At 42.5% G+C, this 25,317-nt stretch overlaps 1 protein-coding gene across 1 annotated transcript; it reads right to left on the bottom strand.

Annotated features, from left to right (window-relative positions):
* Positions 1–6: 6 nt before the first annotated feature.
* Positions 7–24,720, bottom strand: TCAF2 (TRPM8 channel associated factor 2). Its single transcript, XM_012806252.2, has 8 exons — positions 24,678–24,720; positions 21,197–21,833; positions 8,128–9,119; positions 7,702–7,799; positions 6,248–6,461; positions 5,709–5,948; positions 4,534–4,871; positions 7–886 (listed from the first exon to the last, which is right to left on the bottom strand). The coding sequence occupies exons 2-8, from the start codon at positions 21,817–21,819 to the stop codon at positions 644–646; spliced, it is 2,748 nt and encodes a 915-aa protein (XP_012661706.1). The 5' UTR covers positions 21,820–21,833; positions 24,678–24,720; the 3' UTR covers positions 7–643.
* Between the last annotated feature and the right edge of the window lie 597 nt (positions 24,721–25,317).

The raw sequence follows: 25,317 nt of genomic DNA, 5'->3' as shown, positions 1-25,317 counted from the left end.
GGGTCAAAATGAAGCCATAGCTGGGTGCTCAGGAATCAACGCACACTGAACATTGTGTGGGGCCACTGTGGGCCCCGGGAGGGCTTCCAGACACCCCCACGTGTCTGTGCACACTGTACCACTCAGACCTCAGCATTGCCAAGCAACAGCCCTTTGAGGAAGGGCTGTGTGTCCCCATGTCATGGATGAGAAGGCAGAAACACAGAGAACCAAGGCTGGCTCAGGCCCTCTCCACCATAGCAACCTGCCATTCAAGATATAAAAACATCTCAAAGCAGAAGGAATTAGAAGCCTTGCTCAGGGGTACAGGGGAAAGGAACTGAAATTAGATTATTACGGGAACCCATGATCTTTAGAACCCACTGCTCAAAAATAGAACCTCAGATGGCCAAATGAGAAGCTGTGGGACTAGGATGGGGAGCAAGTGTCTGGGTGAGAGCCACAGATCAGCTGAGAAATGTGTGGAAGCAGTGGGAAGGCACATTCCTGACAAAGGTGTTCCCTGGACGGCCATGGGAAGACATGCTGGGAAGTGGGATTCAGGCTCCAGGCATGATCACAGCAGGCCAGAGCCACAGCAGAGGAGCTGGCACAGTCCTCCCTGCTCTCCCCCTCCCCAGCTGGGTGTTCCTTTCCCCTCAGATCAGATGTAGGCTGTCAGGGGGTTTTCCTTCCACTCTGGCAAGGAGGACAGGCTGTCAGCCACTTCCTTTTGGACAGGCCAACCCCAGGCCTTAAAGAAAGGCACCAGATTCTTCTGCACTTTTTCAGAGAACTTCTTCACCCATAGATTCATCTTGCCAGCGTTGTCACTGGGGACGCCAGACAGGGTCTGGTACTCAGCAAAGAGCTGGGTGAATGGCTCCCACCCGAAGCCCTCCTGGAGCTGGAAAGAAAAGGAAGAGGCACAGTGAGGGGGCACATCCGGCTGAGGAGCACAAGCTGTGTGCTCATAAGAATATCTTCCTACTCTTGGGGTCTGTCTCCCCTCAGGCTCTGGCTTCCCTCCTGGTGTCTGGTGAATCTCCCTGCCCCACCCACCTCATTGGCCAAAACTATATCCAGGACCCAAAATTATACCCCCAAATCGCATAAGGCGCTCATAGGGAACCTAATGTCTACAAAGTAAATATTCAACTGATGACCATTATTATTATCTTTGTTTTTTTATAATATGTCTAGATCTTAAGGATTTTCCTCAGCATCAGGACATGTTTGTGCTTGAACAAAATGAGAAACCCTCACATCCTACAGACTTGACCTATTGAACCCCAAAGGCTAAGAACCTCCAGTATTGCTTTCCAGACATCATTCTGATCCTTAGTTTTCTGCAGTCATCTCATGCCTGTGACTACCTATGGGGGTACTCTGTTGCTCTGAAGAACACTGGGTTTCGGGAAAGAATAAAGCATGTTGCAAGGGGCTCACAGTGAGAGTGATATATACTGTACAGAAAGGAAGCCCAGCTGAAAACCCTTGGTAGGAGTCCTTTGTTTCCTAAGATTATAGAAATTTGTAATTAGCAGGAAAGTCTCTTTTTATGGATGAGGGTCTTCTGACTCTGAGGTATCAACTCCCAAAGACAGATGACAGTGTAGAGGTTGGGCCTCCTGGGAGCCTAACTACTATACTCCCACCATACTCATCTACTCGAACTATGTCAGTCTCTGATAGTCCTCCTGCCTTTCGCTTAAGCATTAATACATCAATAAATTAAATATTTATCTAATACTACATATATAACATTCCTTAGACAGCCACAACATGCCAGATACTGTGCTAGGCACAAGTGATTAGGAGCTCTTATCCTTGGAGAGCTAAGGACTGGGGTAGAGACAGACATGTAAACACGTTACTAAGAAAAAGTTGGTTTATCAAGCAGATGGTATCCAGAGGATATGCCAAGGAAGGGGGCAATAGAGCTGAATTGTGATAGAAACATGGGTAATAGGCAATGTGCCCAAGTCTGTTGGAGTAACTAGACGGAAAAATGGAGAGGCACAGATGCCTGACGCAGCCAGATGTGCTCACAGCTGTACGCAGCTTGGTGCACAGGAGGATGCATAGGGAAGAGAGGAAATGAGGAGATGGGGCTGAGGCTGCTTCTACACCCTGCCATGCAGCTTTGATTATGCTGTGTATAAAAGAGAAGGCTCTGAGCATTTTAAAGATTGAGCATTAACATCATTTTGGGAGTAGTGTGCAAGATGGATTACAGGGCATTGAGGCAAGATGCTGGAACAACTTAGGAGTCTACTGGAATAGAGAAAGGGAAGGAAAATGAGGGGCTAAGCTGAGGCATCAGCGGTATGAACCCCGGGGATGTGACTTCTGGCAGGTGGAGCAATCAGAAGGTGCCTGCTGGCACTGACACTAGCTCTCAGAAACAAGGTGATGGTTCTCTCCAGAGCTTTTGCTGCAGGTAAAATCAGAATTCGGGTTTTAATTCACACATTGGCGGCCACCTACCATTTAGGTCTGTGGTCCTGCACACCCTCAGACTGGCTATATAAGAATATGGAAACTGATACCAAGCTAATTTTTCTCCTTGACTTGGGCTCACTCACATTCATTCTTTAGAAAAATTAATGAAGGTTAAAAAAAAAAATCAGAGCAAGGGTATGGGAAGTGCAAAAGCCTGAGAATTATTATTAAAAAAAATTTTTTTTAGACTTTAGGTCATTTACTTAGTTATTGTGTTAAGACATTTATACTCTAGTTTTAGAAAGATTCACTTATACCCTTATAAAACAGACCATAAAGGTGATCTTTCCAATCACCCTTTCTCCACCCATCCGCCCTTCTCCCCTCCCCTCCCCTACCTCCTCTCCATATTCTTGGGCTAGAATTAGGTTGTAGCTTTCATTTGAGAGCTATAAATTAGTTTCATAATAGGGCTATGTAAATTGGACACTTTTTCTTCCATTCTTGTGATACTTTGCTAAGAAGAACATTTTCCAGCTCCATCCATGTGAATATAAAGGAGGTAAAGTCTCCATCTTTCTTTAGGGCTGCATAGTATTCCATGGTGTACATATACCACAGTTTGTTGGTCCATTCATGGATCGATGGGCACTTGGGCTTCTTCCATTACCTGGCTATTATGAATTGGGCTATAATAAACATTCTAATACAAGTATCTTTATTGTAATGTTTTTTTTCTAATTAATATGTGGGAACAAATTTTTAGGTTACCTTGTTCTCACTTCCAAGGTAAAGTTCAAGTTGTAGGAGAGCCCCCTCACCCAGGGAGACATGCTGAGTACCCTCGCATTGTGCATATACTGGGAAAAAGAGTCTCTATTTAACAAATGGTGCTGGGAGATCTAATTCTCTACTTGTAGAAGACTGAAACTAGACCCACACCTCTCACTATCAACAAAAATTTATTCTTGCTGTATAAAAGATTTAAATTTAAGACATGACACAATAAAATTCTAGAAGAGAGTACAAGGAAAACACTTTGAATATATTGGCCTGGGAAAATATTTCATAAGGAAGACTCCCCCCCCGCCCCCCGCCAATTGCAGTAACACCAAAAATAAATAACTGGGATTTGTTCAAACTACAAAGCTTCTCCACAGCTAAGGGTACAACAACCAAGCAAACAGACAGCCTTTAGTGGGAGAAGATTTTTGTACATTATGAATCTGACAAAGGCCTGATAACTAGAAACTACAAAGAACTCAAATTAATCAAAAAGACAAGGGTTTATCATTCTGGTTTTAAGTTCTAGGTCCTACCCTTAAATAGGTGCTATTGGACAGAGTGCTTAAATTCTTTAACTTAGAATGTACCTCCATGGAAAATGGGCCATACAGCTCCTAACTGTGGAGTTGTGGGAGACATCACAGGGATCTCATATTGGGCACAGCTTCGACAACTCAAAAACTTAAAAATGTAAATCTGGACAGGGGGATGGAGACAGGGCTTCCTGCTAATTTCACTGGAAGTAGACCTGCTTTATGAGTTTGGTGTTATACTGTTGGGTTGGTTGGTTGATTGATTTTAAACCAGTTTGGGTTCAAGTGGGGTGATGGATGTCTGAGAACCTTTTTATCAGATCTATCTCCTAAATGCCCTCTTGTGATATGTAGACATGTTACTGCTAACATAAAAGCATATACCACTTCCTTGATCCATAAAAAAGACAAAACAAAACAATGATGATTTATGGAACACTCATTAGTGAACCCATAACAAAACAAATGAGTGGAAGAGCTGTGATTGAGTCTCAGGAATGTCTAGCAGATTTTGTCTCCTTGACCTATATACTCTATTTCTACCTATTCTTCCCTAATACTTTTTATTTCCTCTCCCATCATAAAATGCAGACAACTAATGGGACAGGGGTCATTCTCTCCAACTTAGCACTGTATGACCTGAGTGCCACGGCTACACAGTCCTGGTCTCTCCAGGGAAGGTGGTGGCCCAGGCTGGGGATGGCAAAGAAGTTGGGAAGCTCCCAGCATCCAGAATGCTACCTGGCTGGGTGCCTGGAAGCCCCCATTGCTCAGTATTTCTGCTCCCTACCTGTAGATATGTTTCCAGAGCTGTCCACACACTCCAGTCACGCAGAGGGGCTCCTTTCCTCAGATGGGCTTTGATTCTCTTTTCTCTTTCTGGACGTCTGAGAGCAGGGTGGGCCTGGGCCCGGGGGATGCCCAGCACTGTCTCATGTACATAGACTGACCACAGGTTGCAAGTGGCCTCAGTGGTGTGTGGGGGGAACTCCCACCCCTGGCATTGCTGGTTGTGGCCCAGCTCATGAATGGGGCCCCACAGTCCTCTGCTCCTCATGCCTGCCTCGCTGATTAGCTCCTGCACCGACTCCAGATGACACATGATGGGGTACCCTGAGTGCATCCAGCCTGGGAACACAGAAGGAAGATGCTGGCTTGAAAAGGGGCCACTCAACTCCTCCTTCCTCCTGTGGAACTTTCCTCACTATCCTGGTTCTCCCCAGTAACTCCCAACTCTTGGTGCTGATTTCCCCAGCTTGGGCAGATACTGAATGCATGCAATCTCTTCCCATCTCACCCCTAAGCTGTGCCCTCCTCCTCCTCTCAGGGGATCTGGACACACTATATGTCTTTATCACTGCAGGAATCTGACTTGTTTGCCAGTTTCTTTTGTGTGCAAGTCTGTGATATTATGTCCCATGTCTAAATTTGAGATCCTTGAGGCTAGCATGATGACATTCTTTCTTTCCACCAGTAAACCAATAATTGTCCAGATTTCTAGTGTATGACACAGATAATTTTGTCCTTTTATATAGATGAGAAAATTGAGGTCCAAAAGAATTTTCCTCATGAGGGACCAGAGTTCCTTATCTTTCTTCTCATGTTCCTTTTTTCTGGAATCTAGTCAGTATGGAACATAAATCTTTTTACTCATCTCCCTTTCTTTCTTCTCCTTGGATGTCTGTTGGAAGGAAGCACTTCCTTTTGCATGCTGTCCTTGAAATGACCCTTGCTGCCATCTACAAATTCCTCAGACATTTTTCTGAGATTGTTCTGTCACCCTGAGAAATCTCACCTTGTAGAAGTTAAGGATTTATTTTCTCACATGTAAATATTTTCTCATCTCATTACAGTCCATGTATTTTGTGTCTCTTTCTTCTTCCTTTACTAACAAAACTATGCTTACACATCTTGGACACAGGCAATATAATAACCCACTGTTGCCCACTGAGTAGTAGCACCCACCAGCTGAGATCTGTACATCAGCAACGATCCTCTCTGGCCGGCAGAAAGGGAAGGGCTGTGCCCCTAGTCTGGCCACAGCCTGCATCATCTCATCCCAGAGGTGGAGCATGGGCTGAGGGTCTTCCAGGGCCTGGAGGCTTGTGGTTGGTACCGTGAGGATGATGTTGTCTGTGGCCAGCTCCCCCCACGGTGCCAGGTTCTTCTGGACACGGCTTCTCCACTCTTCCAGGGATGTCTCACCTAGGAATAAATATCATGGAACCTTTTGTCTGCTTTCCCAGCTTCCTTCGACCTCCAGAAGGGGTCACTATAATAACAAATGACTACCACGAGATTCTATAGGCCATTATGAGAAGCACCGGCTTCAAGACTTTTCTCCCTGTCAGCCCTGGGTGCTCTGTATTTCCTGCATCCACATTGCCTCTAATAGCTCTTCTCCTTCTCTCCCCGGCCCTCACTCCATTGTTGTTTAGCTACCAGCCCGTAGTCCACAAGGCATCCTCAGCTCTCCCGCCTCTCTCAACTTGCCATCCACTCACCCTGCTTATAGTAGGGGGCAGGCACAGCCCTCTTGATGGTGACAGACACAGGGCCGAGTTGACTACCTTCGGGCACAACGATGTAGAGGAGGCCACCCCAGAGGCAGGACACTGACCGTTTGATCCTATCCATACAGCACTGGTGTGTCACCACGGGGGCTCGAGAGAGCTTCCTGGCCTTGGTCAAGTCATCAGTGTGGCAGCCAATCTGTATCTGGACAGGTGATTCCATTATGTGTCAGAAGGTCTAGCGTGCCCATGATGTGTGTGGGATTGTGAGGAGGAAGGGAATTAGAAAAACAGGCCCATGAAACTAGCTTTCCTTTTCTGTGAGCTATGCACAGAAACCTATGAAGATTTAGCACCCCAAAGTTATGGAGACTAAAAAGTATGTGAAATCACTTTTACAGGGATAATTGACTCCATGGTGGGTCTCCATCAGATGTGGGTTGGGGGGTACCCAAGCACCATCCCAAGGCTGCTCCTGGGCAGGGTGATTCTGGTCTATCACTTTAAGAACACAGGAGGTCTGTTCAGAGGAAGCAAAGTGGCCTGATGGTGAGAGAACTAATTTTCCCCCTCCCTCATCTAGAGTGCCCCTTCTTTGCCGGATAGATAGAGACCTGGTTTGTCTGGAGTCCTGGGTTACTTTCTGAGGTAGTAGCTTGCTTTGGTGCTTTAAGCAAGCACCAAAAATGATGCTGACACAACAAAACACTCTAATTACAGTAAGACATGACCCTGAGAGTCGAGGAAGCAGAACAAATTTAAGTTCTGCACGTAGGGCATGTTTTTGGAAGTGAAGAGATTAACCACACACTTCAGGTGTCCCAGTAAAAAGGTAAAACTCAGAAAAGCCTCCTGTGATTGGGGAAATGGGTGAAGGACTCGTTTGTAACGTTCTCACATTTTTGCATCTCTTCACATCTCTGCTGGTAGGTCAAAGTCATCACATCTGGACATCAGAAGGCTTAGGTTTGAGCACTGGACCTGATATTAATAGTTGGAGACTTTCTCACTCACTTAGTTTCCCTGAAATTTTTAGTTTTGTCTGTGAAATCTATAAAGTGGGCAGACTCATTCATTTGTACTCTTGGCAGTGTTGCTGTGAACTGGAGCTAGACGATGGTTAAGGATGATGCAGCTCTATTCTTTTTTAGTTTTGTAATATTAAGTGGTACAAATATTTTTGGCAAATGGATAGGCTTACATGAGGGCTTTTAGTGTGTCCATCACCTGAATAGTGTTCATTGTACTTGATAGGTAGGTTTTTCCTCCTCTCTTTTTCCATCCTCCCTTTTTCTTGGTTTCTTGGTTTCCAATGACGTCCCCTCTCTCTGTGCCCATGTGTGCCCATCAATTACTTCTAAATTATTAGAGCACATTAAGTGTTTAATTTTCCATTACAACTCTAGGGCTTTGAGAGGTGGAGGCTGTGGGTGTTTAGGCCTTACCTTGAGGCCAGCAGAGGCAGCAGCTTCTGATAGTGAGACTTCTGCATTTTGCCCTTCCAGGAGGTAGAGCCCTGTACTCACCCAGGAGTCACCGCTGCCTGACAAAAGTCAGAGAGAAGACTGAGTGCTTTATTCCTCTAACTCCACCTCTCCACCTGGAGCCTCCCAGCCACTCTAAATGGTACAGCTTCTTCCCTGTGTTCCTCAAGTCATCCACAATCCTTGGACTCATTTCTCCCAAAACTTAATTAAGCAGAACTCCAACCTCCATCTTCTTGAAAGCATCCAAGAAAGCACAGGAGGCCTATGGCCTTCCTGAGGGTCAGTACTTGCAACGTGCTGTGGGATCAGCCAATCCCACTCCTCCCCACCCCCCCCCACCCCCCACCGCTTTAAGGCTCTAGGGACGCTCTGTTTATCCCATACCTGGGTTGGTTGCATTGATCTCCACCGTTATGGGGTGTTCTGAGGGGTACAAACTGGAGGAGCAGGTCCGACTACCAAGGCCCTGGGTCAGCTGGGAGCAGTCAGTTCCAGAATGTGCCAGCTCTGTGGCCAGGCAGAGCACTGCAGCCTCACAGGAGTCACTGGCCACTGGGTTTTCTCTGCTCACAGTTGGGAGGCCCGATTGCCGCAGCATCTTTCTCAGGAGCCGGTGTAGGGATACATAAGCAGGGATCCCCTCTGCTGGAATCTGTAGAAAGGCTGCACCATCTACCCCCAACTTTGCCAGACAGTTCTTTTCCAAATTTCTGCTCCTGTCGCTCAGTACAGCCTGAAACTCAGACAGTGCCTTGCGGAAGTGGTAGCTCCTAGTCCCAGAGGAGGGAACAGGGAAACAGCCTGGGCTGAGTGTCCTAGGCATGATGCTGAGGCCAAAGCAGTTGAGGATGATATTACCAGGGAAATAAGCCAAAGCAGAGCGGCCTGGGTTCTGGGAGGCCCACCACCAGGCCTGGCCACCAATTAGCAGTCCCCCACCCTCGGCCACGAACTCCTGCAGCTTCTTAGCCTCCTTGTCACTGTAAGCCATGCAGCAGTAGACACACATGCCACTGGTTAGATGGGGCTCTAGGCTGCACTGCAGACCATGCTCTGACAGTAGGGAACATAGATTTTTCAGATTTGTGTTAACCCCAACTTTGCCAGTCTGGCCTCTAGCCAACCAGTGTATAGCATTCAGCATAAAGGGCTGCATCTTGGGAGCACAGAGCATGCCCTCATGGGCAGCCAGGACCACCCGGCCACGGCCATAGCGGGCAGCTGCCAGAAAGCAGCAAAGTGAAGCATCAAGCCCAAGGGGGAAGGCCAGGGCTCCATGCACCAGCAGCTGAGAGGGAATGCCCCCTGTCCTGATGTCCAACTCTGAGATCCCTTCCAGGAGCTGCTGCTGGTCCTGCCTGAGATCCTCCCCACACCTAGAAAGAGACATGAGGGACAAGGACGCTACAGTCAGCCAATTATTGAAACACTGAAATGAGCTTATTGATCAGAGAAATCTACACGTGGGGAAAGCGACTACATGTTTCACAGCATTCTTCTCATTTTTTCTAAGGGTATTTAAGATGTCTGCTTGTAATATCACCTATTTTATCAAGTTCAAAGTGCATTTTTTCACCTTTTTACAAGTGATGGTATATTAATTAATTAGTAGTGTGTGTTCAATTTAGTGATACATAAAATAACAGCGTATCTTACAGTTGATGTTGTCATAGACTCGATGAAACAGGATAGGGGGTGGCGGTGGCCTTATGTGCATGTCTTAAAACCCATATTTTCTAAATAAGCACTTTCCGGAGGTCTTCCCACTTAGTTAACTAAATGTTGAATGTTCTAATTTGAATTTATTTTCTTTTTAAAATAAACAAACATATAAATGAACTTAGAAAAACTAGTCTATTATCCTTATATGTAGTGCTGTTTATAAATTTCTCAGAGCTAATTTTATGCAAAAGAAAGCTTTAAAAACATCAAATTTGTACTTTCCAAAGGTACACATCATTTTTTAAAAATGACATTTAAATTTAGTGATGGTATTTTCTACTTTTTATTAAGGAATGGGAAAATGTTATAAACTCAGAAAATGTTTTGCATTTCTAGAATTACTTTTCAGCCAACTTTTAGGAGCTCTAAATGCCAAACAATAGAAAACAGATAAAATAAGTTATGCTTAAATGTAGATAACATACATAGCATATAGTAATTAAAATAATGGTTAGATAATTTGAAAAGTGTCATTCCATTCCCTCTTAATGGAAAAAAAATTAATAAATTCTAAGTAAGTCAAATTTAAGGGAAAAATAAACATAAAACCAGATGTAGAAACAGGATCTGAAGCATACTTACCAGAATGTCTTCAGTAATCATCATGGCTATTGGGATTATAAGTCAATTTAATTATCTTTATAAACCTTTATCATCTCAATTTTAAAGTTAGTATCTACTTATTTTATAATAAAAGTTCAAATGTTATTTTTGAAGACAAAAAAAGTAGTTTATTCATTTTGATAGTAAAATATGATTGAAAAAAGTAACTCTTATACACATAGTTTCTCCAGAATTTCTTTTCAGCACAAACAAGTTGTCATGTCTTTGTTTCTTTATCTCACTTCAAGCTAAAATGGCAAATATCAGAGGGTTCAAGTATCACTTTTGCCTGTGGTTTTTTTCCACCTGTTGAGACTCAAGACTTTTTGGGGGGAGATGGGTAATGATGTTGACTTAATATGTATTATTAAAATATGAAGACTCAATACTAAAACATTCCATTCTGCATGTTCTCCCCATTTCTAACAGGTACCTGGCAAAATCTTAGTAATGACAGAAAATCTTCCATACAGAGAACTGCAGTTATATGAAGATATCTTCTCAATATATGCTTTAGTGAGTCAATACATTCATCTATGTCAACATGGACACACACACACACACACACGCAACCATACCATCACTAGAAACCAAGGAAATGTCTGGGATGGTTGATAGCAGTTGTAGGAACCATGGGATTAAAGAGAAAAAAATCTAAAACTTCCGTGGCTTGGCTATGGTTTGTCTGGTACCTCCAAATACCCCTTATATCTCTGCGATATTCACTTTTATTTCCCCTTTTTCATTTCTGATTGAGGTTATTAGAGATTTTACTTTTCTGTTTCTATTTAATCTGGCCAAAGGTTTATTGATTTTATTTATCTTTTTGAAGAAGCAATTTCTTGTTTCATTGATTTTCTGAATAATTATTTTGTTTTCAATTTCATTTATTTCTGATTTAATTTTGGTTATTTCTTTGAACCCCAAGACCAAGCACTCAGCATAGAGAGAAATTCCAGAATAGAAACATTTTAGGTTTTGAACTTTTGCCCTAGAGGTGCTCAACCTGTACTTAGGAAAGCATGTGTAGGCACATAGTAGGCACTTTTAAAATGTGCTCATTTATATTTGCATATCTATTTTAGTTTTAGTTTTTGTTGTTGTTGTTTTTTTGCAGTTTTTGGCCGGGGCTGGGTTTGAACCTGGCACCTCTGGCATATGGGGCCAGTGCCCTACTTCTTTGAGCCACAGGGGCTGCCGCTCTATTTTAGTTTTTAAGGTGACTAATTTTGAAATTTTGAGAGAGAAAAGAAGTATAGTGTATGATTATAAATTTTAAAAAGAAGTAAAGTTTATCAGGTAAGTACCATCAGAAAAGGTAAAGTTTATATAGTTTATATTAAACTAATTTAAGCATAAAATATACAATAAAAGAGGGCCAGAATATATTTTTAATTTGAGTACTACTGTAACTCTAGACCAGTAGTTCTCAACCTGTGGGTCGCGACCCATTTGGGGGTCAAATGACCCTTTCACAGGGATTGCCTAAGACTATCGGAAAATGCAGTAGCAAAATTACAGTTATGAAGTATCAATGAAAATAATTTTACAGTTCCACAACATGAGGAACTGTATTATAAGGTCATGGCATTAGAAAGGTTGAGAACCGCTGCCCTAGGGCAATAGAATGGAAAGCAATGAATTGTGTTTTTATAAACATGGTAGATATGTATTATTAATTATTCAAGTAATACAAATCAGTGCATAGAAAAAAGTTTAAAACAACCACACTCAAACTCTCATTCGTCAGTAATAACCAGACATATTTAGATATAGATAGAAAGAGACCTTGTTAGCTATATAGCTAGATAAATAGGTAGAAATTGTATAAGAATGGTACAATGATGCACTTCTAACTTTTTTGGGTCATTTTCTGACTGATTTATTTCTTTTAAAAATTTTTTTAATTGAATTATAACTATGTACATTAATACATTTATGGAGTACAATGTGCTAATTTGATATACAATGTGGAAAGCTTATATTAAACTTGTTAACAGAACTATTACCTCACTTATTTGTTCTGGTAAGGCATTTATACTCTACACTTAATAGTTTTAAAGTATACCATTGCATTATGCACAATAAATGAGGTCCCACCAAATACCCTCCCTCCTCCTGGCCTTCCCCCTCCCCTCTCCTCTTCCCTCTTTCTTTCTGAACTATAGTTTTGTTTTATCATTTGTATGAAAGTATAGGTGATTATATATTGGTTTCATAATAGTATTGAGTACATTGAATACTTTTTCTTCCATTCTTGAGATACTTTACTAAGAAGAATGTGTTCCAGCTCCAGCCAGGTAAACATAGAAGATGTGACTTTATATGGAATCATAAAAAACCTCATATAGGCAAGACATTACTCAGAAATAAAGACAAATCAGGAGGCATCGTGTTACCAGACTTCAGGCTATACTATAAATCTATAGTGATCAAACAGCATGGTACTGGCACAAAAACAGAGAGTTAGGTATATGGAACAGAACAGAGAACCAAGAGATGAACCCAGCCAGTTATTATCATTTGATCTTCTATAAGTCTATAAAAAGCATTAACTGGGGGAAAGATTCCCTATTTAACAAATAGTGCTGGGTGAACTGGCTGGCGACCTGTAGAAGACTGAAATTGGACCCTCACTTTACACCATTAACAAAAATTGATTCTCACTAGATAAAGATTTAAACTTAATACAGGAAACTATAAAAATACTAGAAGAGAATGCAGGGAAAAATACTTGAAGGAATTGGCCTAGGAGAATTTTTATGAGGAAGAACCCCCTGGGAATTTAAGCAACACCAAAAATATATTACTGGAATTTGATCAAACTAAAAAGCTTCTGCACACCCAAGAGCACAGTATGTAAAGCAAGCAAACAGCCCTCAGAATGGCAGAAGATATTTGCAGGTTATGCTTCCAACAAGAGTCTGATAACTAGAATCCACTGAGAACTCAAACTAATCAATAAGAAATGAACAAATAACCCATTTCCTCATGGGCAAGAGACTTGAACAGAAGCTTCTCTAAAGGAGACACATGCATGGCCTACAAACACATGAAAAAATGAACCTGCAATTCCACAGATGAATCATTTTACAACAAAGACATTTACATTAGAATGTTTACTGCAGTTCAATTCACAATTGCCAAGTCATGGAAGCTGCCCAAGTGCCCTCTGACCCATGAATGGATTAACAAATTGTGATATATATATACCATTGAATACTATGCAGATGTAAGAAGATGGAGACTTCACTTTCTAATTTTTTTTTCAAGCTTTACTTTTCTTTTTTCCTTCTTAATTTTTTATTAAATCATAATTGTGTACATTAATACATTAATGGGGTACAATGTGCTAATTTTATATATCATTGGGAATTCTTACATCAAACTGGTTAACATAGCCTTCACCTCACTTACTTAATTATTGTGTTAATACATTTATACTCTCCTCTTAATAAATTTGACATGTACCCTTGCAATATGTACCAGAGATGAGGTCCTAACATCTAAGTTTTTTAATGAAAAATCTTTACATTTAATTTTTTTTGAATTTGAAGATGAATAGGAAAATAAAATAAAACTGAGAAGTGCTTAAACAAGATATTTCTTCACCACAAAACAGAATAATTGTTAAACGTACCACTATGGCTAAGAAGAAAGATGATAAGTTCCCTTGCAAGATTGGAGTCATTAAAACAATGTTTTAGTTGAGAAGGGAAAGGTAATGAAAAGCCGAGGGACTGTTTAAGGAAAGTTTGAAACTAAATTGACCTTTGTCCAATATCAGCAGAAGACATGTATTCATTGGAGATGAAGGTCATATGCTGCAACATACTGACCACTTGCTCAGGGATGTCCCTGCTCAACATACTGGCCACACTAGTTTCATGCCTACCTGCACTTGATGCAGGGTATTCCAGGAAGGAAGAGGAGTTAAGTATGCTTTAGTATGTTGTCTTTAGTTTCAGGCAGGTTACTCAGGCTTCTGGATCTGGATACATCATTTTCTCCCTTTCTTCCCCAGCTTTAGGGATGATAAAAATAATGTTCCAGCTTATTTCTGGATTGTTCTACCATCTTCTGATAGGTCCATTTGTTCTTCCACCATCTATGCAGTCAACTCTGTGTGTAGTGTTCCCTACATTCCAATGCAAAAGGAGTTTGTTTTCCTAGCTATAAACTGACAGATATAGGCCTTGTTTATTCTATTCCTTTGGTGGCTATTTACTTATTTCACTTGAGTTGTTTGGGTTTTAATTTTTCTTTATTCTAAAATCCCCTCTCCCCCTCCAACTCTGTCTCATTTTATTTGACATATATTTTTCAAAAGTTCTTTTATAGTTTTAAGCATTCTTAGGAAACCTACTTCAATTGACTGGACCACATTTTTCTTGCAGGCATGAGTGTTATTCTCTTTCCACATTGTATTTCTGCCTGTCTTATATTTCCATTTTTAAATTTATAATATGTTACAGCATATTCATATATTATATACATAAAAAATCAGACGGAAAAGACAACACTCAAAAGAAAACAATGATGGCTCGGCGCCTGTGGCTCAAGTGGCTAAGGCGCCAGCCACATACACCTAAGGTGGCAGGTTCAAATCCAGCCCAGGCCCACCAAAACAACAATGACGGCTGCAACCAAAAAATAGCTGGGCGTTGTGGCAGGCGCCTGTGGTCCCAGCTACTTGGGAGGCCGAGGCAGGAGACTTGCTTGAGCCCAGGAGTTGGAGGTTGCTGTGAGCTGTGATGCCATGGCCCTCTACCCAGGGGGACAGCTTGAGGCTCTGTCTCAAAAAAAAAAGAAAGAAAGAAAGAAAGAAAGAAAGAAAGAAAGAAAGAAAGAAAGAAAGCAAGCAAGCATTGACTGTACCAATGGAAGCCAACCAAAATAAGAACATTGAAATGACCAATAAAGAATTTTGAATATGGATTGTTACAAAGCTCAACAAAATACAAAAGAAAATAGAAACCACTAAAACAATGCAGGAAATCAACAAAAAATTCACTAAAGAATTGAATTATTTTAAAAAAATCAAGTAGAGCTTCTGGAAATGAAAAAGTCAATCAAAGGAATCTAAAACACAGTGAAAACCCTTAATGATAGGCTGGATCAGGCAAAAAAAGAACCTCAGAGACAGAAGACAATACCTTTGAATGAAACAAGTCAGTCAAAGAGAGAAAAAAAACAGAAAAATAAGAGAAACAACAAAGCCTACAAGATATATGAAATTATGTAAAGAGGACTAATGTAAGAATTACAGGCATCACTGAGAGTGAGAAAGAAAATACACAAGGGCTGGAAAACCTATTCCAGGAATACCTAAGGAAAATTTCTCAGGTCTTGTTAGAAAACTGGACATTCAGGAACTAGAAACGTAATGGACACTGGGAGCTTCATTGCCAAGAGGCAATCACTAGGACATATAGTCAGCACGTTAGTCAAAATTAATATGAAGGAGGAACTCCTACTAACTGTAAGGCAAAAGTATTAGGCAACTTTCAAAGGAAAACCCATCAGACTAATTACAGACTTCTCAAATAAGACCTTACAAACCAGAAGGGACTGGGGCCCCGTTCTCAGTCTTCACAAAAAGAATAATGGCCAGCCTAGAATTTTCTGCAAAACTGAGTTTCCCACATGAGGGAGAAATAAAGACTTTCTCAGACAAGCAAAGCTGAAGGAATTTGTCAAGACCAGACTTGCCCTGCAGGAAGTGCTCAAATTTGTATTATACACTGATCAGAACAATCAGCCAGGGGATTGATTCCCTATTTAACAAATGGTGCAGGGTGAACTTTATGTAATTATAAACAAAATTAAATTACAAAAGCAATTCCACAAATAAAAGGTAAAATATCCAAATGAATTGACATTTACATCTATTTAGGAGTATAACCACAAAGGGGGAACTATTCTGAGTGACTCTGAAGGATACTAGTGTGACTTTATATAATAAATTATTATCAGGACAAAAAAATAAAAAAATAAACTCATCACATTGCTGGTTGTAGCATTGTTATTTGTATTTTGAAATGTTGTATGTGTATCATGGGACAAATTAAACAGTTATTATGTTGGTGTCTTACAGAAGTGAGATTGTTTTTTCTCCAAGGAAAAAAGGAGACACAAATGTAAGAGTGTTGAAATTAAATAAAAACCCTGTAGTCCCAAATTTGAATTTGAAGTATGAGTACGAACTTTTGATGGATTTACTTTTTAAAAAGAGCTATTTCTTTTTGCCTCGCCAGAAAACCTAGAAACAATGATAAACTTAAAAGCAATGTACACCTCTAACTCTGGATTTGAGTTTCTAAACCCAATTTCCCACTAAGAAAACCACTCCTATGGTTTATCTTACAAGGGTACAAGTGAATCTTTCTAAGAGTAGAATATAAACATCTTAACACAATAAAAAAAGAAAGAAAAAAGAAAACAACAAGGCTTCTTTGAGAAATGTCTGATCCTAGGCTGGGAGCAGGAAATGAGTAAAACAAGACCAAAACTTCTTACACTAAAAAGCAAGAAGGAATCTTCTTAAAGTAGGGTCTAAAAGATTCAGGACTCAACTTGAATTGGCTCACAACAGCCAAACATGGGACAATTTCAGCATCAAGAAAAATAATAAATGAAACACTTTGTGTTTCAATCCATGAATTAATTTGTTATAGTAATGATACTAAAAAAAAATGATAAAAAATTTAAACATTGTTGACCTTTGGAAGACACCAGGGGAATGATTCAATATTTTGAAAACTGGTCTAAAAATGGAAGACAAGGATAAATAAGTGTTTATCTTGCCTTTCCTATAAAAACTATACCACAAGGTAAGCAAATTGTTTGTTTGTTTGTTTGTTTTTGAGACAGAGCATCAAGCTATCCCCCTGGGCAGAGTGCCGTGGCACCACAGCTCACAGCCACCTCCAACTCCTGGGCTCACAGCCACCTCCAACTCCTGGGCTCAAGCCACCTCCAACTCCTGCCTCAGCCTCCCAAGTAGCTGAGACCACAGGCGCTCACCACAACACCTGGCTATTTTTTTTGGTTGCAGCCATCATTGTTTTTGGTGGCCCGGGCTGGATTTGAACCTGCCACCTTAGGTGTATGTGGCTGGCGCCTTAGCCACTTGAGCCACAGGCGCCGAGCCAGCAAATTGTTGATGAATGGAAATTTGTTTTATAGAACTATTCCAAATAATAAATAAAGGGAATACTAGAATTTTGAAGCCATCATTTTATTAACCACTAATAAATTAATGGATCTAGGACTAAGCAGTGATTAATGACTGCTAAGACCATAGCAAAAAAGAAAAATCAGACATTATGTTCTATCCAATAGAAGTATAAACTATTACCTATAAAGGCTCTAGATCGGGAGTGGGAACATTTTTCTTTTCTTTTCTTTTTTTTTTTTTTTTTTTTTTTTGGAGGCAGAGTCTCACTCTGTCACCCTGGGTAGAGTTCTATGGCACTGTCATCATAGCTCATAGCAACTTCAATCTCTTGGGCTTAGGTGATCTTTTTGCCCCAGCCTCCCTGGGCACTACAAGTACATGCCATAATACTCCACTAGTTTTTCTATTTTTAGTAGAGAAAGGGTCTCACTCTTACTCAGGCTGATTTCCAACTCCTGAGCTCAAGGGATCCTCCCACTTTGGCCTCCCATTTTTAAAATAATCAGACGAACATTTTAGGTTTGTAGGCCATGAGGTCTTCCTTGGAATTATTCAGCTTTGCCACTATCTTGAAAGCAGCTACACGCAATTTGTAAATGAATGCGAATGGCTGTGTTCCAATAAAACTTTATTTACAAAAAAAGGGGGCTAGCCTACAGGCTTTAGTTTATCCATCTTGACATAAAATCTAGATTTAACTTTTAATTTACATGAAATACAGAGAAAAAAGGATTACAAAACGATGACACGATGTGGACGGAATCAGCACATAGTACTATGCTATTGAGTAATGAGTACCTGGTGCCTTCAACAACAAAAGTGTAAGATGAAGAGTTGGAAAGTATACCTCATATCCCACAAGAGACATAAAAGTCATATGAAGAAATAAAAATATTTGGGCTTTATTTAAAAACTATGCTAAAAAAATTTTGAAAAATACTATAAGACAATCACAGAAATAACAACATTGAGGAATTATTCTTTTAGGTGTTATGGTTCCTTATGGTTTCAAAGGAGTTCATATCTTTAGAGATATACCCTATATTTAAATTATTACAGATGAAATAATGCAGTGCCTGCTATTTGCTTCAAAATATCCTTGGGTGGGGATGGGTGGGGCCATAGATGAGATGAGCTAAAACAGACCAGGAGTTGACTATAACCGGGTTGGGTAAGGGCTGCATGGGGGTTCATTATACCACTCTCTCTGCTTTTGTATGTGTTAAAATTTTCCATAATTAAATTTCTTTTTAAAGCTCCAGATTCAGTGATGGAGAATACAGGTATAGATGAAGAAAAACAGGTTTAGTTTGCTGGAGAGGAAAGTTCCCTGGGGCAATTAAGAGAAATTACACTGACATGATTTAAGTTGTTTGTTCCTTAATACTAGAAGAAAAAGAAGTTGGAAAAAAAAAAAAAAAGATCCACCCTAATGTCTCTGAATATGAAGATCATCTTTCTCACCCTTCCAGAAAATTAGGACTTCCAAAAGGCTTAGGGCTTGGGGCTAAGGGTCCGGGGCACTGCCAACTGCTCACTGGCATGTGTATGCCCTTTCTTCCTTGTAGCAGAATCTTGACTTCTGCAGAGATTCCAGTAAAAATATCTGGCCCCTCAGACCCCTGGCAGCTAGGGTTGACCATATGATCTACCGTAGGCTTAGCCACTAAAATATCAATGGAAATCTAATGATTAGACCTTAGAAAATATGATTTTCTAAATTAGAAGGGACCAACTCAGGTATATCCATACCAGCTTATACTGTCTGCGTGTAGTTATAGTATCTGAAGTAGCAATGGCCATCTCTTACCATTAGGATAAATACAGCACATGATGGGAGGCAGGGATGAAAGAGTGAGGGAGAAACAGAAAAAGAGTGACCATGGAATGTTTTTGAGTAACAGTTACAGGTCTGGACTACCTACATGGGCTTCACATTACATGAGAAAAATCAATCCCCACATTGTTATACACTACAGTTATGCTTCTGATACTAATTGCCAAATGCACTTAGTCACTAATATCTCAAACCCCAAATATCTGAAATTAAATTCCTGATTTCCTTTAATCCATTTTCTCATCATCATTCACAGCTTCACAAATGGTATCTCATTTCTCTAAGTATTTTATAACAAAAATCCTAACTCCTCTTTCTCAGGCTTGCTTCATATTCAGGCCATCAGCCAAGGCTGTTGTGTCTATCTTTGACATGTGTCCAGAATCAATCTCTTCTCAGGAGCTCCATTGCTATCCCCCTCATCCAGTCACCATCCCCTCTCATCTAGTCTATTTTGGTGACCTCCTGATCAGTCTCTTGCTTCAACCTTTGCCTCCTACAGTCTATTCTCTACCATCAACCAGAAGGCTCCTTGTATAAGTCACACCTTATCCATTCTTTGTACAGAATCCAAAATGCTTTCCCATCTCACTATGCATGGATTTGAAATGCTACCTCTTGGTATAGATGACCCCAGCTCTCATTCACTCTGCTTGTGTCACTGTGGCTTCCTTGATGCTCCTGTATATACCAAGTGGGCTTCTGCTCCAAGTTTTCACCCTTTCTCCTCTTTCATAAATGCATACTGGCTCATTCCCTCACTTTCTTCAGGTCTCTTTTCAAAGTCACCTATCAGAAAAGCCTCTCAAACTATTTGCTTATTTTCACTCACTCCTCTGCCGCTCTTCTTGGTCATCCTCTGAGTTGCAGGGAACTATATTTCCCAGGCTGCCCTCCTCCTTGCATCCTGGTGGTTCAGTTTACCAGGGCTGAGAGGCAGAGGTAGAAGACTGAAGTGGGGAAGGAGGGACCAAGGAGCCAAAGTCTGTGCTTCTCTCTCCAGACAGTGTCCCTAGTAACCATGGTATCGTCTATGAGACTCTGGCTACCACCAGACAGACTTCTACCAGTGTTTCCAGCTTCTGCTAAACAGGCCAAGATGGCTCCAGCTTTAACCAGGCAGCCACAGCACCTGTATTCCAGTAACACCTCCCTCTTTCAGTCTAGCTGTTACTAATCTCTCAGTTATCCGCTGCTCCCTGTGTGGCTTCTCAACTCTTCCATCATCTGCATTAGTCAATTCCCTGTACAAAATCCCTTCTGCTTGAAACATCAAAAAATCCTGACAAATCAACTCAGTCTGATGGATAGGACTTCCCTGAAGACTTTAAATAAAACCTCCCCGCTCCTCTTTGTCCTAATGCTAACCGTACCCTAACCTGTACCCTAACCCTAACTCTTGCTTTGTTTTCCCTCTGAGCTCTTATCAATTTCTGATAAAGTACGCATCAGTTTCCTTAACGGCCTAATTCTACACTGGAATATAAGCCTCAGGACAGCATTATTTATCTTCTTTGGTCTCTTTTAGAACACGTCAGGGTCTGACCACTGGAAGGTGCTCATGAAAACATATGTTCCCTCATTTATTTAAGATTTGTATTCCAGGAACATGGAGATAACATGGTGAGTGAAAAAAGCTTTTCTATCCAGCTGATTATTGCTTTGACCATAAGGAGTGACAGAATCAGGAACCTGCCCAAATAAACTTGCCCTGTCCAGGGTGGGTCAGGTTCATGGCCCACCCAGGAAATAGGAATGCCACCAATCCTGGTGGCCCTAACCCTTTAAATCCCTGTCTGCCATAGCCCATGTGTAGATTTCTCCCTGGTCAGATATCTCATCCTACCTAAACTCTAGGTGGAATAAAGGTCACTTTATATGAACTAGATCTCTGCTTTCCTTTCACTTCCCAAGGAATGATTTTATCCTTAGGTCCAGAACCTTTCAGGGAGGAGTGGCAGTGAGGACTCAGTTCCTCTTGTATCTGGGTACATTTTAATTATCCTGCTTTTGATTTGTGATAGTCTCAAAACTGAGTGGAAAATCATCTGAATTGAAATGGAAGTGTGTTGAAGAGAGCATCAACTCCCTAATGGGGAACAGACACTCACCTGACATGGAGTGGAATCTTGGGCACTTTCTTAGAGACCTTGAACCGGCCTCTGTCTCCACAGATGTCAGTGAAGTACACTCCAGCCACACTTGTCACCTTGTTCCCAGGGAACGTGGACAGCACCTTGTCACGACCATGCTTACTAGCCCAATACCAGGCTTGGCCCCCGATGAGCAAGCCCCCTCCATGTTTCACATACTGGATCAGCGTCGCAGTCATGGCATTATCATAGGCACTGGTGCAGTAAACCCCCAGGCCCTCTCCTGGTTCTGGTGCAGTCTGGGCTTCAATCCCGGAGTTCTGCAGGATGTTCACTAGTGATGCCAGGGATGTGTGGACTCTAATGGGAGCTCCAGGGGAGGGGCGCAGCCAGCCCACAGCATTAAGAAGAAATGGAGCCAGGCCAGCATGTAGCAGGTAGCCTTCATGGGGTAAGATCACCAGCCGGCCTTCACCATAGGAAGATGCAGCAATGAGCACCTGGCCCTTGTCATTCACCATTACTGGGAAGGCAGCTTCTCCAATAAGAAGGAGTTCACTGGGGATGGGACCTTTGGGGACATCCCAGTTTGTCACTCCCTCCATGAGGGCCTCAAAAGCAGTAGCAGGGGTTGTTGCCATGATTCTATCAGCTGCTGCAGGGGAAAGTCAACATTCAGGTTGATCAGAACAGATGAAGAAACAAGTGAAAAGAACAACAAATAAATTACATTGGGCTCCTTACCATGAGCCAAGCACTCTTTTAACACTGGGTATTCAGCAAAACATAAAACAAACAATGTTTCCACTTTCATGATTCAAATATTTTAGAGGGACAATGAATAAATAGGAAAATACACAGATAAATAAAATGCAGCCATTAATTGCTTGAAGAAAATAAAACAATGATGTGATATGAAATGACTGGATGACTACTTTTGGGGACAGAAAAGGCCTTTATGAGAAAGTGACATTGAAGCTAAAGCCCAAAATGCTGGGGGGGGGGGGAGCACAAGAGAAGGGCCAAGGTGGCTTAGAGCAAGGCACAGGCAGGAACAGTACCCACAGTGGGGTGAGGGGAAGGCCAGATCCTGCAGGGCTTGGAAGATAAAGGTGACAGTTAAGTTGACACGTGTGAGTTGACTTAGTGTTAGATTTCTTCGGATAAAATGGTCACATGACCTGTCAGAAACTGAATTTCCACCATATGAGTTGGAAATGTGTCCCAATTTATAAAGTCTTCCCTAATGGAGAAATCCTCCTCACCTCTCTTGTATGGCATCCTGCAGTGTCCCGAAGTCTTTTAAAATTCAATATCCCTAAAACTGAGCTCCCTTCAAAACAGTTCCTTTTGGACAAATGACTTAAGCCTCAGCTATAGAAAGAGAATAATGTGAGTCGTGGAGGATTGTTTTTAAAGATTGAAAGTGATAAGGGACACTGAGAAAGAGGCTTCAAGGGGAATGGGAGGAAAGCCTGGCCTGCTGAATAATGAAGTCTGGAGAACCCATAGGAACATTCACCCCTCTGCAGTTCTTTTCTTTTTCTTTCTTTCTTTCTTTTCTTTTCTTTCTTTTTTTTTTTTTTGCAGTTTTTGGCCAGGGCTGGGTTTGAACCAGCCACCTCCGGCATATGGGGCCCGTGCCCTGCTCCTTTGAGCCACAGGTGCCACCCTCCCTCTGCAGTTCTTGCCAAAAAAGGGGAAAGAATGTGGGCATGAGGTCACTTAGGTGGCCAATGACCAATAGAAAGAGACAATAATCAATGACCAGTAGAAAAGGACAATAATGCCTGGAGGCACAGAGAAGCCAATGAAAGAGTTACAACCAATTTTAAATGGAGAGAAAGAGTTATTTACACCTCTGCCCTGCCTTTGTGTCTTTGTCTCTCACTCCTCTCCTTCCTGAGAGGAACCCACTTCCAACTCTCTTTGGAAGTGCTTCAAACTTTCTCTTTTTCTTTGCTACCCTGAGAATTGTGCAGGTTACTCTTGCTTTCAATTCACGCTGTCTGTGCTGCTCCAGTTTTATTTTCAACGTCCAGTCACTTTTGCTTTTGATTCTCACAGTGCCTCAGTTGAACATTCTAGTTCAGACAAGTCATGGAACCAGGTCTACTGGGTTCAGGACCCCCAACTCCCAACAAAAAGAGTACATATAAAAATGCCTTCTCCAGAGTTGTCACACACACACAGTGAGCAGTGTGTAAACGCAAATGCCTGTGCCTTGGCGGCCCTTTCTGGTTTCTGCAAGTGCCAAGGGCAACGTAGCAGATATGCTGGGTGCCCTGAGAGGAGCCTACTGGGAGGGACTTTCCTGAGGACTCAGACGCGTCTCATCTCCGCAGCTGTGCAGGGCAGCCCTGACGGCCAGTGAGTTGTTCTGGGTGAGCTTCACCCAGTGGCAGAGGGAGTAAGGTAAAATGCCCAGTGGCTGTCCTGAGGCCTATTCTATTGTTTCTCAGAGTCCCGGAAGAACCAAACTCTAGGTATGTGAGTGAACTGCGGACAACTCGGCCACATCCCTTTCTCGGCTTTCTCTCTTTCCTTATTTCATTCTTCCTACTCCCTTACTCCAGCTGTTCTGGGCTCACCTCCCAAAACAACACGTGCAGGAAGAATGTAAACTAAGACAGATCGCTATCCCTTGAGTAACACCCACCTCCCCTCGTTATGCAGAGTCAGCGTCAGCCTCCTCATTTTGTTAGCCTTCTCTCACCATCACCCTCAAACGTCAGTCTCTTTAGTTAGCAATCATGTCTAGACTAAGTCAATACGCTTTTAGCTCCCCATATTTCAACCACTTCCTATAAAAGGTAAAATTTGCTGAGTGTCTCAGCTGGTTTATACCGCGGATACTAAACTTTTTTCCTAATTTCTTCCACAAAATCTCTAGTAGACTCGGCATCCCTGAGCACTCTGTATTTCCCGTAGCATTCCTTCTCCGTCAATTCCTTTCCCATCTACCACTTTTTTCTTAATACTGCTCCCAGGAAGGTGAATTCATAACAGAATTCGCCCCGACCTGGAGCACCGGGCCTGTGGGGGCGTGATCTCAGATTTAGGGTAGGAAAAAGGCAGCAGAGAGAAATCAGGAAGCCTGAGTTCGTGCTAACTACCTCTCCCTCAGAAGACAAGGGGAGTTTTTCATTTCTGGGATTTCCTTAGTTTGACAGGGAAAAACCAACAAACAAAACCCTTGGATGAGTAATACGTCCCAGAATGCGGATCCCACCACTCTTTAACTAAATGCGCTTGCGCTTGTACGCGCGAACTCACACGCCACGTATATCTTTGTCAAATTCGGGATTCAAAAGTTCAAAGAGGAGAGAGAAGTATGTTTTCAGACAGAGAATAGCATCAGACTGAAAAAAGCGAAATGAAACAAATACCCTAGACCTAAGGGAGGAATGGACACCGTGACTGCCGGGAATGGCACCCTGCATGCCTCTGCTAGGCCACCATCCCCAATCCCAAAACGCGCTAGGATAAGAAAACTCACGCCGAGGTAGTCGAAATCCCTGGAGACCGGTTCTTCACCCAGCAGCGCGCGGTCCCAGAGGCGGGCCGCTGGCAGAGGCGGGGCTGCATGGGAAGCGGGGTGGAGCAGCGTCGGGGGCGGAGCAGTCCCGGAGGCGGGGCGCTCGTAGAGGCGGGGCGCTCGCAGAGGCGGGCCTAAATATGAGGCGGGGTGGGGCGGGACTGGGTAGCTTGTGGGGGCGGGGCCGTCCCGGAGGCCGGGAGGTCGCAGAGGTGTTGGAGGTTGGAGTAGGGCCTTCTTGGAGGCGGTGCGATCCCAGAGGCAGGGCTGTATCTAAGGCAGGACAGTCCTGAAGGCGGGGCGGTTGTAGAGGAGGGGCCGTCATGGAGGCGGGGTGGTTCAGAGGCGGAGCTGTATCGGTGACAGGGCGGGGCAGCGGTGTGGTGGAGGCGGGGCCTCCCGGAGGCGGGGCTCTGGCGCGGGCGGCCACCTCCTCTAATTCTCCCGCCCTCCGCACCTGGGCGGTGCATCAAGCTCTGGCAGCTTTTCTGAGGCTGTAGCCCCACCCTTCCGGTTGGAGGGAATCCCTCTCCCTTCCGAAGTCTGAGTACCCAAAGCAGCTCCCCAAGACTCGTCGAGGGTTCGTAGACCCAAGAGGAAG

Source organism: Otolemur garnettii, unplaced genomic scaffold (genome assembly GCF_000181295.1).
Source record: "Otolemur garnettii isolate 467f Iridium unplaced genomic scaffold, OtoGar3 scaffold00049, whole genome shotgun sequence".
NCBI classification, from domain to species: domain Eukaryota; kingdom Metazoa; phylum Chordata; class Mammalia; order Primates; family Galagidae; genus Otolemur; species Otolemur garnettii.
Note: the sequence above shows the minus strand (reverse complement) of the source record. Positions and strands in the feature narration are given on the sequence as shown.